The sequence below is a fragment of the Phoca vitulina genome, unplaced genomic scaffold (genome assembly GCF_004348235.1).
Source record: "Phoca vitulina isolate PV1807 unplaced genomic scaffold, GSC_HSeal_1.0 scaffold10, whole genome shotgun sequence".
NCBI lineage: Eukaryota > Metazoa > Chordata > Mammalia > Carnivora > Phocidae > Phoca > Phoca vitulina.
In genome coordinates, this window is record NW_022589713.1 from 37,791,407 (window position 1) to 37,808,115 (window position 16,709).

The 16,709-nt window shown below is 35.1% G+C and overlaps 2 protein-coding genes across 2 annotated transcripts in view; one reads left to right on the forward strand and one right to left on the reverse strand.

Annotated features, from left to right (window-relative positions):
* CMC1 (C-X9-C motif containing 1) overlaps positions 1–569 on the forward strand; it is an 82,938-nt gene extending 82,369 nt beyond the window's left edge. Inside the window, exon 4 of the mRNA XM_032408842.1 lies at positions 323–569. Coding sequence (XP_032264733.1) covers positions 323–443 — 121 coding nt within the window. The 3' untranslated portion in view covers positions 444–569. The remainder of the gene's footprint in view (positions 1–322) is intronic.
* Positions 570–3,280: 2,711 nt separating this feature from the next.
* The window catches only part of AZI2 (5-azacytidine induced 2), a 15,896-nt gene continuing 2,467 nt past the window's right edge, over positions 3,281–16,709 (reverse strand). The window contains exons 2-4 of the mRNA XM_032409177.1: positions 13,360–13,418; positions 7,509–7,627; positions 3,281–5,268 (exon numbers count right to left, since the gene is read on the reverse strand). Coding sequence (XP_032265068.1) covers positions 4,856–5,268; positions 7,509–7,627; positions 13,360–13,418 — 591 coding nt within the window. The 3' untranslated portion in view covers positions 3,281–4,855. The remainder of the gene's footprint in view (positions 5,269–7,508; positions 7,628–13,359; positions 13,419–16,709) is intronic.

The window sequence follows — 16,709 nt, forward strand, 5'->3', positions numbered from 1 at the left end:
GGCCATGCCTCCAGGACAGCACTTTGTATACTTCCTTGTTGTGCAGCCTTTACTTACCTGTCCCAGAACACCATGCACTCCTTGAGGATAGGCGCTGTGCTTCTCATTGCTCTATCTTGCCATGCAAAAACAAACCACTAGGTCTTCCCCCTCGCCCTCTTAACCAGTTTGATAGCCTAATGTTTACAATAAATTTATGACCATTTCTTAAAATCTCCTTCTAAAGATTGCACCTGATGAAATGTCTGAATATTATTAAAGTAAGCTTATATTAAACACTTGCAGTTTCATTTTTTTAAAAATTTTTATTTCCTTCTTGTAGTTATAATGATCCAGCCTTTTATGAAGAATGCAAAATGGAATACCTGAAGGAAAGGGAAGAATTCAGAAAAACTGGAATTCCTGCCAAGAAAAGGCTACAGAAACTTCCCACAAGCATGTAGGCAAATATTCAGATACTTAGCTCCGATACTCGTGGAAATCATTATCACCTAAAATAATGGACTCAAAGAAGTGTTTGCTTTATCCTAAATTATGGAAATAATAAAGATTTCCTTTTAAATTTCAAAGTCAAGTTTATCAGATGAGATGGGAGTAGTAAATAGTGAAATGGGATATGGTCTGCCTGTTCGTCATGCATATTTTGTAAATTTTTCTACAACTACAGTTCTGTAACAGATACTGAGTTTTAGGGTTCTATATAGACCTTATATTACTTTCGTCCAGTGGCTAATCATAGGGACCAGAAGTAACCAAAGGAAAGTAGGAATGGACAGCCGTCAAAAGTGTTAATAACAAGGCAGTATAGCAGAATAGTGATGAATCAGAATCCTTCCTGATTGTGTCACTTACTAGTTATGTAACCATGGAAATAATTTTCAGTTATTGTGAGGATTATTGCAGGTAAGTAGAGTATGTAGGACACTGCCTCGGATGTGGTAAATGCTCTTTAATGGCTATTGTTAGTAGTAGTAAAGGATTATTTGGAAACAGATGAAGAAAGTACTTACACATGAATTAATTTTACTTACATATTTGATGGAAAATTTCCTAAAATGAATTATTACATTCCTTGACCTGTTAATTTGGCTACTGAAAAATTTTTTTAAAGATTTTATTTATTTGAGAGAGAGAGAGAGACAGCGAGAGAGGGAACACAAGCAGGGGGAGTGGGAGAGTGAGAAGCAGGCTTCCTGCAGAGCAGGGAGCCCAATGCGGGGCTTGATCCGAGGACCCTGGGATCATGACCTGAGCCGAAGGCAGATGCTTAACGACTGAACCACCCAGGCGCCCCAAAAATATTTTAATGATTTCAGGAGCTAATGTAAAAAATTGTCCGAGTACAATAATTTGGTTCCAGGTTGAGCTTTTTTTGTATCAAAACTTGCTTTCCTTTTCCTCCGTGAGCTGTTAATTCTTCACTAGAGCCATGGCAACCAGTTTCCAAGTAAAAAAAAAAAAAAAAAAAAATACATATATATATATATATATACACGTATTTTTATATATTTTATATATATATATAGTTCTCATTAAAATCACAAACAGAAATTACTACATACTAGGACAAGATTTAACTTTGACCCCAATCCCATAAAATAGATCTGAGTGTTTTTTTTTTTTTTTTTTTTTTAAGGACTTAGTTTAACGCAGATAGGATCCTAAGGAACCAATGTGATGTTCAAGTTCCATACTTTACTCAAGTGAACCGCTCAAAGAACTATTTTACTCTTACTTGAAACCCAAAGAAACCACATTTTCCCAGGCCACAGATCAAAAGGAAGATTACTAGAGCAGATAAAAGCAAAGCAAATATAGAAACCTAGAGACCACATACCATAGGAGTAAACAAGCCTATATTCTTCTGTTGGCCTTTTGGTATTGGTACATTTCCTAGAGCACAGGACCTTTTTATTTTTAATGGTGCAAATGCAGAGAAGGCAGTTGCTTTAAAAAGCTGGTAAAATATATAATCTGTGGCTAATTTATAATTTGGATGAGAATCAGAGGAGCCACCTTCAATTTTATGTGGAAAATTCATTTATGTAGATGTCACTTTCCCCACAGGTGCTGGACAGTAGGTTATATAAATATGTTCGTTATTCTATAATGTCAGAAGCTAATCACTTATCACAGCTTTCAGGATATCCATGCCTAGCCACCACACTTGTCTACTTCTCTGACTAGTACAGCTGCCTCAGTTGTTGTCTTGCTTGCTCATTCATACCTCTGGCTGATACTATTTCTATTAAGAAACAGTGCACAGATTTTCTTCCCCTAAAGATTCACCTTGTTGAAGTAGCCTCTCCGCATCAGATTATAGTTTTTGTATGATTTGGTCTCAGGTCTTTAAGTCTGAATTTTCCCCTACTTACTTGGTTTTCTAATTGTCTCACATAGATATGTCCCTGCTCTGCTTAGGAATTAGGTTCCATTTTGGCAGAATCTCCGTTTCCTTTTAGAGAAGATGCAAATTTTATTTTCGCTAATGGGAAATCAAGAGGAAGGAGTAAGTGGCTTTTTGTCCTTACCTGTGTTCTCTTTGTTCTGTTATGTAAATGTGAACTGGGTTATAAAAATCTAAAGATTAAAGAAATTTCCAGGGAAGGCCCTTTGGAGCAAATTTCAAGCAGTGTGAAAGAAGTCAACATAAAATTTTTCAGCTCATGATCTCAGGGTCCTGGGATCCAGCCCCCCATTGTTGGGCTTGGCGCTCAGTGGGAAGTCTGCTTGAGCTTTTCTTTCTCCCCCCCACCCCCCTCAATTAAATCTTTAAAAAAATTTTTTCCATCTCAAAAAGATATCAACTACAGATGGGCCATTCTCATTTCTCTTTGAATCTCACGTACAACGGAGATGATCATAAAGCACACATTTTTAAATTTGTGGCTGGGTAAAAGAGTTTTGGTTAATCTTTACTAGAGTCCTACACATCATTTATTTAGCACTTTACACTGTAAAGAACATACAACCACTGATTTCTAGCATACCTGTTTGATAGCCACCCTCTTGGTCAGATGGAAGAACGTTTTTTCCACTTAAAAGAACTGGTTTAACAAGACAAATGCCTGTTAACATGTATCAAATGAACAACTAACAATTAGTACCTGACCTTGGAATATATAGGCAAGGACAGTATTTCACATTCTCTTCAATTTCAAACAAAAATAATTTATTTTAATTAAACAATTTCTTGGCATTGTTCAAAACATTAATCAAGCCATTATCTCATACTACTTCTTTACAAAGGAAAGTTTCCAACCTTGGTTTAAAAAAAGGCAAACCAGTAAGCTACATTAGAGATTAGATAGAATATATAGCCTATGCAGCCACATGAGAAATAGTTTCTGCTGCTTTGTTATTACACAGGTAGTTGCTTCCTTTAGCTAAAGCCTGGAGTCTTGTATTTGTTTTATGCATATTGGGTTTTGTTCTCTTACTTGGCAGGAGATTGTACTCCCTAGAGTCAGCTGTGTTCATTGGTCAGAATAAATTCCAGCATCTGACACCAATTCCATTAATCACAGACAAGCTTGAATAAGTGAGTAAGATAATAGAAAGACAAAAATATCTGGTGAACAGTGAACACTGTTTATGTATGTATGCTGTTCAGTTAATATAGAAGAGATCTGAGATATTCTTTTGAGTTCAAGGTATTTGAAACTGTCTATCAAAAAGGATAAAGGCCTCCTACATGAAACACTTTATCTCAGGCAAAAGATGTGTAAGCCAACTAATACATTATATTACTAATATGTTAATACCACCACCCTGCAAGAATTTAGATAGATTTCCATGTGAAGCCATCCTTGTTATATCCTTGTTTATAAATGATAGGCCACTTAGAATCAAAAAGTCGGGACATTTCATGATTGTACTATATCAATACAGCACAGAATTTGGCTTACAGAATTATAATTCCTAATTTGGTTAATGAAAAATCACTAGCTCAATGAGTAAAATGTTACATTTCAAAAAAACTAACCATTTATAAGTTGCTCTACATTAACAAGCAGGTATAGACTCTTTGAAGAAAATTACTTTATCCAGTTACATACTTAGATTTTCATTATGGACCACTGAAGGCACAGATTTAGACTGAAACCTTTGTGGTACTCTTTCTACTTCTCATTGAATACTATAGAATTATAATAGTTTACACACCACATAGTTTTTCAACTGTTTCATTACTTTTTTCAGTTAGGAGTTGAGGGATGTACAGGACAAAGTTGGCTTCAATGATCAGGTTATTTCAAGTATTAACACTGTGATTAAAAAAAAATTTTTAAGTCTTAAACTTTGAAACACAATAAGCATATGGAGATGGAATAACCTGTAAGAGATAACTACTATTCAACTATAACACTCTTCATCTTTATGCAATATAAAGTCAACAGAAACATAACCTATTCATTTTGCCATTTGCTCTTGTTTGCAACTTAAAGCAACTTACAATTTTTCTCAGATATTAATGGCCTCTTATTTTTATGAATGGATATTTAGGCATTTCACATGCTTTATAAAACCATGTCTAAGAAATTTTAATTCCATTCTTTATGTGAGAGGCTGTTATTTACAATTACTATCAAAGGTAGAACTGTCTCTTTGAAACACCTTAAGTTTATTAATAAGTAGCATATGTCTGATTCTTAGCTGGAACATGGAGCTGGAGGGTGCTCTTTCATACTGGAAAATCAACTACATAATGTGGAACAGTATGTGCAAATGTATATACCGAAGAACTCTGCAAAAGTTTAATCAATCAAAATCTGCTTTCAGTTTGTTAAATAATTTTTGAGAGTGTCACTGAGGGAGATACAGTAACCTCATGACCAGATCATGAATCTCTTCAGAATTAATTCTTATAAAGACAGTTTTGATTATGTTGATCCAAGTAATGCAGTGGTGGCAGGTTGGGTAAAGGCAAAGTTTTATTTTTAGTTTCCCCAAATGCTGTCTCACTTGATTTAGGAGGGCTTGGGAATACCCAAGAATTATCTTCCAGAGAATTTCTGCCATAAGAGTTGTGTTCCTGAAAGTTAGTACCATCATGAAGAATGGATCGCTCATTATCTGTCCATGATTGGAGAATTGCTTTCTCTGATAAAACCTTTATATCTCCTGGTAAAGGGGAAGATGTGGTATGGCAAACAGTTTTGCCATTTGGTGAGAGGGGGGAATGTCTTTTGTATGTTGCAGTAAAATTCGCCAAGTGCAGTTTTGTGCTGTCTCTCCCAAGGTCTTCCATGCATCCTACTGGGGCACAGGCTAAAAAGAAAACACAGGCTAAATGTCAGTTGTCAAGGCATTTGTGATCATAAAATATGTAACATTTCATTAATTTAGTTACATCTAGAACTGGAAATAAAATTAACATTTCTAAGTTAGTGTGATCACTGGGGCACTGTGACTTGACGACAGATGAAAAATGATCTGAGTTCTAATCCTGGATCACTATTACTGACATTGTGACTTTACTTTAAAATCACTTAATTACTTCCAGGTGTCACTTCTCTTGTCTGCAAAATTGACATAGTAATCTCGCCCTGCCTATTTCACAGAATTATTAATGAAGATGAATTCCATAGTTTAAGAAGTTGGAAACCAATAAAGTTAAAATACAGGAAGGATCCCCTTCTTGGGCTAGAAAAGGTTTGTAGACTGTTTACCTGTCAGTGGAAACTAAGCTGTTCTAAAGTAATGTTAAATATAATATCCTTTGCTTATTCAAATCTTTTTTCCATAAGTGCTTTAAAAGTAAATTTTTTCAGAAATAATTATATTGTGAATTGATGAGGCCTAAATGAAGTTTTAATATATATCCAAAGGCTTTTATGGATAAAAGTTTGAATAAAATTTATAAAATAATCCTGTTTCTTAAATAAACACACATTTCTGCTATGGTTACGGTAATAGGTCAAGGAAAAGAATGTGTTTAGTACACACATTATGGCTTAGAAAACAAACTGCTTTAAAGCTGTTATTTAGTGATAGCCAGCATAATGGTAGTATGAGCTTATGAACTTCGACTTCTCTTCCCCTTCCAATTCAACCAACTCGGACAGAATGCTAGGAATTAGAACAAAGACTTCAATCTATAATTTTGTAAGAAACTGAACCACATTATAAAATAAGCTCATTCCCTTTTTTTCTTGGGAAGAGGGATAGGAGTAGAGGAGACATAGAAGTAATGGTGCTCAACTTCTGGACAAGAGTGATCTGTAGGTTAGGAAAAAAGGTGATTTAGTCTTCTCTATTCCTCAAAGCACTGAGTTCTACAGTAAGGAGTGAGCCTGCCACTGTTGTAGTGTGCTAGAAAATTTATGGTCTGATACACCAAAAGACTCATCCTTCAGCTCAGAAGGGACACAAGAATGAGTCATTTTCAAATACGGAAAGAGCATTTCTCTTATATTATTCTTTGGAAATTATATTTATTATACAAACAAAGAGCCTCACTGAAAACTCCCTACATAATCATTCTGCGTTCCTTTTAAAAGAACATACATTGCCTCATATGTAACCCTGCCCTTGAAAAACTCAAGGGCAAAATGAACCATAAATTAAGTTGGAGCCTGCCAGGGCACCATATTAGTTTGCCTGATTCATAAATAACTCTCACGAAACTGAAAGGAGTTTTGACTTCAGTTTTCCTTTTTCCCTCCTAGTAAATACTCCTGAGGAGATTTATAAAATACTCTTGTGCCCTCTTTAGGCGTAATACAAGGTGCATATAATTTTAAATTAGGTGGTGGTGATTATTTTTTATAAAAAGTCACATCTCATTCCTTTAAAATAAACTTAGGGCATTCAAATTTACAACTTTTCAAAAATATCCCTATTATGTAATAAGAAGTGCAAATGCACTGATTTTTCTGAGGTATAAAAATAGCTTTGGTGAAGTAGCCACTACTCCGTTAGCCCAAAACTCAAAAAGTTTAGTGAGCCAAGCAGTTACATATGAAAAGCAAATCAATGAAAATTTTCACTTCATTGAAAGGGATGAGGGGATAATACCTAGTCTCCATTCTAAACAATCTATCCTTTACAGAAAGAAAAGTTTACCAAATGAAAAGAACCCAATGAATTCATCAAAGTAATTTTTTTCAAAACAATTTAAAGAGCTAGGTCTTTGATATGTTCTGTAGCAATAGCTTTTGGTGTCTTGGTCTCTTTTTTTTTTAATATAAGAAGGAGTTGTGGTAAAAGGTCAACTAGAGCTAACTTAACACCTCAGCCTTATACACATAAGCAACACTTGGCTGAGAAAAAAAGCCACAAGGGGAAAAGAATACAGTACTGAAGAAAAAACACATCAGCAACACCTTTATGTGTGAAGTTGACCAGTATGAGAATGAAGCCAAAGCAGAGAATAGGTAGGCTGTGAACATACTATATATACTTTGGCTTATCAAAATCATCTGATGAAATTTCGATAAGAAACGATAGCCAGTTGCTCTTCAAGCTGTTTGGCTGGAATCAGTGGTTTCCAGCAAACATTAACTTGCCTTTCTTGATTGTAGTTGGGGTTTTCAGTTTTCTTAGTAGTTCAGCTTGTACTTGAGTCACCAAATGTAAATTAGACATTTCTCTCTTCAGTTCCCAGTATGCATTTTGCATATTATCACTGAAATACAGTTTTTTTAAAAAAAGTTAATGGTTATAATTTTCTTTATAGACAGAAAGGAGTGACTTTAAAATAGAAATGAGCATATCTGCATTTCTGCTCCAATTAGTTTTGAGATGATATAAATTAAAACTTCCTCATTAAATAACAAATACAATTAGGGCATTAAAACAAGTAAAAGGATCTTATTCACAATAATACTGACCTAATTTCTAGCCATTAATTGAACTATATTAAACAGAAGGGTATTACAAAAATTATTACAGTGAAGTTTCTTATTAATTATAGCCTATCATGTGCTGTGCTGTGACTATAAAAGTAAGGGGTATGGCCTTCATTTACAAATCTGATCAAAAATAAAGTGACATTTATTCATGTATAGAGTTTTAATTTGTATTTATCTCTTGATTATTTGGTTTTGACGTTGTGAATTGAAATGTATCAACTGAATATATACCCAAATCCACATTAAAATTTAGGTTTCATGCATTTCATTCTTTTATGTTTGACTGGGCTGTCTCATATTGTTGGTTCTAAACCAATGTGACATGACAGCACAAGACAAGAAGAGCCAGATGATTTCCTGGTAAGGGAAAAGAAGCGAGAGAGGATTATATGAAACAAATTTTAAACTTCATAAATGCCAGTCATTTTCATAATTTGACAAGTTATAAGTTATTTTAAACCTAATTTGCAAAAGTTTCATTCTCCCATTAAACATGGATATTCATGGTTTTTTTTTGGTTTTTAATTGCCAACTAAATAAACTGAAATCTTCTATATTCTTACTTTGCTATACAAGAATATGTAAAATGTTCAGTATAAAAACAACTGATCTCATAGCATTCAAATGACCGTTACTGCCTCTTAAAGATATTGGCGTAAATTTAATAAGTAAATCAAGTTAGAAAAGATGTCAGTTTTTATCTAGCTATACACAAAAACCTTTGAACAAACCAAGGGGTAATAATACTCTTGATATCTAAATCTAATATCCTATTTGAATTACAATGCAACAGACCTACTCAAAAACCATCATTCTGAATGTAAGCTTATATACGTTTTTTTTGGTCAAGATATTTCTTTTCCACTCAGACTACAATTCTTTCACTAGAAGCAGAATATACTGCTTTCGGGAAAAATCCACATGTTTTAGTCTATTGTAAATGTCATTTGTCAAACAGTAGTCTATTAAAAATCACAGGGCTTTTTGCAGGTTTTTGATAAGTGTGAAATAATTACTTCACAAAAATTAGTTAACCACTTCCACTTCACCAGTAAACATCTGAGATGTATGCTACAATGAATGTTTCACATAGGAACCTGTCTTAAGTGTGAAGAGTTGTTGGTTCCTTGTTGCAATTGTGGGTATTTGGTATGCTTTCCAAAGAGTTACATTATATAGCAGTAAGGGTAAGTGCTGTATATGTGCTAATTCATGCAGTCATGATATGAATAATACAGTTTAAAAATAGTGCTTAATTATTGGCATGAGATGGTAAATCAGTACCTGACTTTGAGAAAAGAAAAGCAAATACCCAAGACTATGTTTGGATCCTAGAATATCAAACACATTTAATCATTCAAAATAGCTAAGCATGTAAAATAAAAACAATTAGAAGTGTTAAAGCAGTGTCTAACACACATTTTCCAATTCAATTTAGTGAACACTGCTTATATACTAGGTTAAACTAAAAACTAGGTCACCAAGTTTAACATACATCTAAGTCTTTTTCTTTTGCCCTTAATGTCACCTGATTAAAAACTACAGCTTAAAAAAAAAAAAAAATTACTAAGTATAAGCTCTCCCCCTTGTGGATAACAAAGTAATAACAGTCACTTTAAAGTGCTACAGTCTTCAAAGTATGTTAAAAAAAATAATTCTATTTGAACAAAGTACTTAAACATTACTTAAGTGAGATTGGAAAAGGCAAATTGTCATCCACAAATCTTCAGCAGAGTTCCAGTTAACCTTCACTTACCTAGATATTTTTGAAATTGTACAGGCTGGCTGTGCCCCCTCCCCCAACCAACCAGGAGTATGAATTTAGTTAAGTTTTGCTTTAAATGACACAGGTGCATATATATGTAGGTGTGTGTGTGTATATTACATATTACATTCATATATATATGTGTGTGTGTGTGTATATATATATATATATGAAATTATAAAACGAGCACTGAGATGTAACACTAAAAAGCATCCCAAATGAGAACCCTACAAAATAAAATAGACGAAACAAAAAAATGATGGGTGAAATGCCTAACATAATAAATGCTCAACCATGTTCTCGCACCAACTTGGCAAGCTGGGTAACCACATTTTCCGCGTGAGGAAACAGGTTCAGGAGAACTTACTCCATACTCTTTTTTATTTTATTTTATTATTATTTTTTTTTTATTTTTTATTTTTATTTATTTATTTATTTTATTTTATATTTATTTATTTATTTTTTCTTACTCCATACTCTTAATATGTTGCTGATCAAAGCCATCTTTTAATTATCCCCAGTCTAAGGACTGCCTGCTGCCTTTTTGGGGTAACATTTTTCATATCATTATTACCATCATCTTCATCACACATTTACCAAGCACCTCCAATATGCTGGCTGCCAACAAAACCTTCTTAACCTCAAATTTCAACCCTCTAAATTTTAAATGTAACGTACCTCCTTCTTGAGATGTGAATAAGCAGATTTCATGTCCTGCTTACAAAGTCAAATTGTGTAAAAGCCCAGTTTTCTTAATTGACACTATACATTCAAGACTCTTCAATAGTGAAATGAGTATTCCTTGTCTAAGAAAAATCTAATTTTTTACTTCACCCATTTGTGTTTTTCTTTAGCTTCTGAAAATTTACTATTACATTCCCCAGAGGAACAAAAATCAAAGTATGAGATATCTTACCCAAGAGCTAAAGATTTAGAAATGTCTATTTTGACAACTGTGATTCCCCACAACCAAGAGTCTTTTAGACATTTTTGATTGTGAGGCCCAGCAAGGAATCATTTTACACTGCAACCCAAAGAAAACAAGTTATGAGAAACCATACTTACCCCCTTATTATGTTTAATACAATCTGGTATGTTCTATTCTGTTTTATTCAATATTTGTATAAAATACTTATCTCAACACACAAAGTTTCATGACCACTAAGGTTTCCACAGCACAGTCTGAAAAACACTAACCTAATCCATATTTCCTAAAGATTTACATTTTAAGAAGCTCACAGTGTAAGTTTACTCCGTACCTAGATACGTTTAAGAACAACAACCTAAAGCTAACACCAAATCGAACACTGGCAGGAAACAGGCCAAATTTCTGATTGGGCTGTTGTTAAATGATGTTGTACACAGTAAGTACCATATAAAAGGCCTCCAGTAACTAAAGGTTCACTCTATATGAGGTACCTCATTTGCCTGGCAATATAATGGAGGAAATACAAAAAAAAAAGTTTTCCCAAAAAGGGTGTTTTACAAATAAATGAAAAATAATCCAAGACGCCTGGGTGGTTCAGTCGGTTAAGCGTCTGCCTTTGGCTCAGGTCATCCTGGGATCGAGCCCCGCATCAGGCTCCCTGCTCAGCAGGAGACTCTGCTTCTCCCCCTCCCTGTGCCCCTATCCGCTCATGCTCTCTCTCTCTCTCTCTTGCTCACTCTCTCTCAAATAAAATCTTAAAAAAAAAAAATCCTTAAAAATATATAAACTTGTACTTAAAGGTTTTGTGGAAACACTCCTATGTACCTTTTTGCTAATGTAGTAAACTTACATCTGAATTGTTCCACTTAAAAGTGATGACGTAACTTAAAAATACAGGACTATAAACTGGGAATAGGTATAAATGGTAAGGTGAAGGAAAAACAAGATAAAGTGCAGCTAGGAATGAGGCTAACATAAAAATGCGTGATAAAAAGTTTACCAAGGAATAAACTACAAATTTGGTTATTAGTTTTCTAGTTACTAACCAGAAAAGGGAAACCTAATTAGTTTTGCAATTCATATTGTTTACGTAAAATAAATGCGAACCAACCTGTATAAAACCATAAATATACTTTGAGCACTAGCGAGCCATTAGGACATGCTTTAATTATACAGTTCTTTTAGCAGACAAGTAACTCTCAGAGTGGAGAACTTAAGGCAAATCTTTCTAAAAACTGTTTCTCTCAGCTAATACTCTGAGTTAATACTAAGCTTTAGAGAATTCAAAACTGCACTTTGAAGCCAAAATTACATAGACTTGGGCAGCCTCAAAAACTAGACTCATCTCCTTGTACCTTTATCCTCTTAAATCCTGGTGTAGAGATCCCTCACTATCTTGTTAGTTATATGATGTCTTTAAAGACATCTGGGGGGAGAGGCAGCTTTTTGAGTTATTCTCAGTAGAATTATGTAAAACTTCCCATGAATGGAAGCAGAAGTCTCATTCTGTATCACGTATCCCTAATACACAATATACATAGCCCTTTCATTTGACGTACTCTGATTCTAACATATTTCTCTGTTCCCTGCTTCTATCCAAAAATGGTTTGAAGAGGCTTATAAACTGATAAATACAACAAAATGAGGGGGAAAAACCTGGGTTGACAAGAGAAAAGATAATTTTGATAAAGAAAACTTGCAGAAATATGGGGTGCCTGGGTGGCTAGGTTGGTTATGCATCCAACTCGGTTTCGGCTCAGGTCATGATCTCATGGTGGTGAGACAGAGGCCCTGTGTCGGGATCCATGCTCAGTGGGAAGTCTGCTTCCCCTCTCCCTCTGCCCCTCCCCTGAGCATGACACATGTCTTTCTCTCTAAGATAAATAAATATATCTTAAACACAACTTTCAGAAATAACTTACATGGACACTGACCTAGACACACTGTTTAAAAAGGAAAAACTTCCTTGCTGGTAAAGTTAGATGCAACTTGAAGGCATAACAGAAGAACTGTTCAAATGACAGAGTTTAATAGTTGCAAGAGAGATGTGTTATGACCCACAAGGCCTAAATATGCTGGTCCCTTATAGGAAGTTTGACTACCCCCTGGATCTAGAAGATTGGCTGCAATCTTCAAATTGTTTGCCCTAGTTGCTCATTTCTCTCAATTAGGTTTTTTGATAGGAATAGGAAGGAGCCATTTCACATTATTTACTTTAGACTAGTAAACTTTAGAAGCCAAATGATCCAACAATGAAGTCAACTCACTATTTTTCATTGGATGAAAGAATCCATATACAGAAGGGATGTAAAATAAGATAATTTGAAACAGTACATGTTACTTAAATAAAAATGACATCTATTTAAGAGAAAAAGGGTTAAAGTAATATACATGAAGTCTTATAGCTACTTTTGTTTTTACCCTAGGAGGACAGTTCTCTTAAAATTCATGTTATACCAAAGACTAAGGTGGTCCAAGTTTGCCCTTAGGACAAGGTGGTATTACTGTATATGGAAATGTATAATTCTTCATGCAAAATCAGAATTACAGAATACTTTCTACACAGCTAGCTCCCTAAAGCCCTGTCTAAAATATTGAGGCCTCACAATATATACCATTCTACTAAAGTTCAAGCCAACTGTTGAAGAGCAGTTAAATGTTTTTTATAAATCCACTGTGGTCAGAGATTACATGCAGTACCCAAATAGTATCCATTCGCTTTTAAGGTTAAATCATAACAGAAATCTAGGTAAGCTATACAAAGTGGCCTACAGAAGAATATGCTATTTCTGAATGTTGAAGAATGTTCATACCTTGAAATGCTCAGTCTTTGGAGATCACTGCTCTTCAGATTGTCTTCCTGAGATGGATCCTATTATTTGTTTAAAAAGAAAAAAAATTTAAAGTTGTAATTGTTAAGTATAGATCTGTTTCCCAACTAGTGCCTTATGATGTGGAAATTTCACATATACAGGGGCCCATGGTTACAAAATATTGGGAAACACTGTTCAACTTAAATAGGTTCCTACACTTTAGGACTTCTCAGAACCTTTGGTACATATAACAGCACACTGTGAATCACTAAATGGGCTATTATTAGGTACCTGAGACCTCTACACCAACTCCATTTTAAAGATCCAGTGTTTTCTAAATTTCGTTGGCCCTAGTGTCTTTTTTTTCCAAAGGATCAACTTTTCTGAATATAAATGACTGGAATACTGGGGGAAAGTTTAAAAGGGCCGTAAGTGGAACTGACTCTCATTATCTCATTGATCTCATCAATACCAAACAGTAATCTACTGAGTAAAACCCCCCCCAGAAAAAAACCCACCTCATTATTATATCCATGTAGGGATGCTATTTCACACTTTAAAAGATGTTATAAAATGTTTCACAGAAAATACCACCTCAAAAATATTTGTAAATATGGCTATAGTAGATATGAGATTAATAAAGTGAACATAATTTTTTCTCCCTGACTTGCTCTCTGATTCCCACATCCAAGGGAACTCTGATCAGCAATACCTTTGAACAAAATTTAAAAGTATACATCTCACAACATCAAGATTTCAACTTGGAACCTCTGATAAGTTTATTTTAAAAGCATTCCACTCTTCCTTTTCCTGGTTCATTTCTTTATCTTAGTTGTGAGCATTTTTAAATTTTAAATCCCTCCCTCACCCTGTCAAAGAAGTTCCTATGAAGGTTGAGAACGAAGTCTTAAATTTTATTATTTATTTATTTAAAGATTTTATTTATTTGACAGAGACAGCGAGAGCAGGAACATAAGCAGGGGGAGTGGGAGAGGGAGAAGTAGGCTTCCCACTGAGCAGGGATCCTGATGCAGGGCTCGATCCCAGGACCCTGGGATCATGACCCGAGCCAAAGGCAGACGCTTAACAACTGAGCCACCCAGGCACCCCTTAAATTTTTTTAAAACAATTCCTCTTTTATTAAACTCTTGTATCTTAGTCTTTCAAATGCCATTTCAGCAGTAAATGAAAAATTTCTAAAGTTTCTTCTACCTTCAAATGTCTCTATGATTTATGATAGATGAATTAAACTAAAAGCAAATCCCCTAGCACCATCTAGTGGGAAAGAGTAACTAATAAGAACTGAACTGTAAAACACACACCCTCTTAACAGTACTGCTTTTCTGGATTACCTTAAGTTTTTTTGACACACACTGACTTACTGAATACACTATATACTAGGCATTGTGCTAAATGTGTTACATGTCATCTAACCTTTATGGAAAAAACAGATATTTAAAAGTCTACTTTAAAGAAAACAAGTTCAGAAGAAGTAAATGATATTCCTAATGTTACACAGTTAATAAGCAACACCATAATTATAAGCCAAATTTTTTACAGTTCCATGGTACTGCTACCTACTCTATAAGGAAATATCCATTACGTAAAAAGCTATCATTTTCCTTTCAAGGAAAATCTATTTACTTACAATTATAATTCAGAGCTTCCAGGTACAGATCTTTCTTGCAATCACATCTTTAAAAAAAAAAAAAAGCCTCTAGGGGCACCTGGGTGGCTCAGTCAGTTAAGCATCTGCCTTTAGCTCAGGTCATGATCAGGGCCTAGGACTGAGCACCACGTTGGGCTCTCTGTTCAGCAGGTAGTCTGCTTCTCCCTCTGCCCTTCCCCCTGTCTCGTGCTCTCTCTCAATTACATAAAATCTTTAGAGGTCTTTTTTTTTTTTAAAGAAGATGGCAGAGGAGAAGGATCCTATGCTCACCTCATTCCACAGATACAACCAGATAACATCCACATCAGTGTCAATAACCCAGAGAACTGGCAGAACAGACGCTCCACAGCAAAAAGCAAAGAGGAGACCATACTGAAGAGGCAGGAATAGCAGGCAGGAGCTAAACACACCCACCCAAAGGACTGTCTGCAGAAGAAGGGACACCACTGGCACAGAGAAGGAAGAAAAACAGACCCTCACACTACGCACACCCCAGGTATGGGGAACACATACAGGGAAAACGAATCCCTGTAACATTTGGCTTTGAAAACCCAGAGGGGCCTAATTACCCCACAAGAAGAAGAGAAAGAAAGGAGGCAGAAAAGCTGAAGAAGAGCTGAAAACTTCCCAAATCTGGGGGAAGAAACAGAAATCCAGATACAGTAGGCACAGAAAGCCCCCCCATCCCAAGAGGTCCACAGCAAGACACATAGTAACTAAAACGGCAAAAAGTAGTGACAAAGATAAATTTTAAAAGCAGTAAGAGAAAACATATACAAGAAATACCCAGGATTATAAGAGAATATTATGAAAAATAATATGCCAACAAACTGAAGAAATGGAGAAATTCTTACAAATATATAATCTCCCAAAACAGAATCAGGAAGAAATAGAAAATTTGAACAGACCAACTACCAGCAATGAAACTGCATAATTAATCAAAAAATTACCAACAAACAGAAGTCCAGGACCAGATGGCTTCACAGGCAAATTATACCAAACATTTAAAGAAGAATTAATACCTATTCCTCTCAAACTATTCCAAAAATTCGAAGAGAAAGGAAAGCTTCCAAATTCATTATACAAGGCCAGCATTACCCTGATACCAAAACCAGATAAAGATACTACAAAAAAAGGGAACTACAGGGGTGCCTGGGTGGCTCAGTCATTAAGTGTCTGCCTTCGGCTCAGGTCATGATCCCAGGGTCCTGGGATTGAGCCCCGCATCTGGCTCCCTGCTCAGCAGGAGGCCTGCTTCTCCCTCTCCCACTCTCCCTGCTTGTGTTCCTGCTCTCGCTGTGTCTCTCTCTGTCAAATAAATAAGTAAAATCTTTAAAAAAAAAAAAAAAAAGGGAACTACAGGCCAATATTGCTGATGAACATAGCTGCAAAAATCCTCAACAAAATACCAGCAAACCAAATCCAACAATACATTAAAAAAAATATCATTCACCATGATCAAGCAGAATTTATTCCTGGGAAGCAAGGATGGTTCCATATTCCCAAATCAATCAACGTGATACATCACATGAACAGGAGAAAGGATAAAAACCATATGATCATTCCAATAGATGCAGAAAAAGCATTTGACAAAACTCAGTATCTGTTCATGATAAAAACCCTCAACAAAGTAAGTACAGAAGATACATGCCACAACATTATAAAGGCCTTTTATGAAAAA